Source organism: Pteropus alecto, unplaced genomic scaffold (genome assembly GCF_000325575.1).
Source record: "Pteropus alecto unplaced genomic scaffold, ASM32557v1 scaffold125, whole genome shotgun sequence".
Classification (NCBI taxonomy): Eukaryota; Metazoa; Chordata; class Mammalia; order Chiroptera; family Pteropodidae; genus Pteropus; species Pteropus alecto.
The window spans coordinates 5,223,873-5,224,376 of NW_006436888.1; the positions used below are offsets into that span (position 1 = coordinate 5,223,873).

Here is a 504-nt window from a genome sequence, read left to right on the forward strand (position 1 = left end):
CCCCGCGCCGCGCCTGCCAGGGAGCCTGGCCCCGACGGTCCCTCCGCCCCTGGCCCTGCTGCCATCTGCGAGGGCTGGTTCCGCGAGACGTGCGGCCTGTGGCCCGGCCAGGCCCTGTCGCTGCAGGTGGAGCAGCTGCTACACCATCAGCGTTCGCGGTACCAGGATATCCTTGTCTTCCGCAGGTAGGTACCACCTCTGGCCCGCCGCGCGTCCCCGGACTCCTGCGACGGCTCGCAGCCCGGACCATCCGCTGCCCATCCCCACGTGAACCAGCCGGGACTTCTGCCCTGATCTCGGCCCAACGCACCCTCTTTCTCCCAGACCCCTGTCTTGCGCCCTTTACCTCTGACGCCCCCGAGCCGTCTCTGCCCGCCCTTCCCCCTGCAGAACTGTCAGAAGTTCTCGTGAACTAGGCCCGTGTGCTTCCTCGGTCCCCTCCCCACCCTGCATCCCGTCCCCTGGGCTGGGGGCCCGTGTTTCGGGAGGTCCTTTTCGACAGGG

The 504-nt window shown here is 69.2% G+C and overlaps 1 protein-coding gene across 1 annotated transcript in view; it reads left to right on the top strand.

The window, feature by feature from the left end:
- The window catches only part of SRM (spermidine synthase), a gene marked incomplete at its 5' end in the record, with an annotated part of 4,145 nt that continues 3,641 nt past the window's right edge, over positions 1-504 (top strand). Inside the window, one exon of the mRNA XM_006914431.3 lies at positions 1-185. Within this exon, the coding sequence (XP_006914493.2) occupies positions 1-185 (185 nt within the window). The remainder of the gene's footprint in view (positions 186-504) is intronic.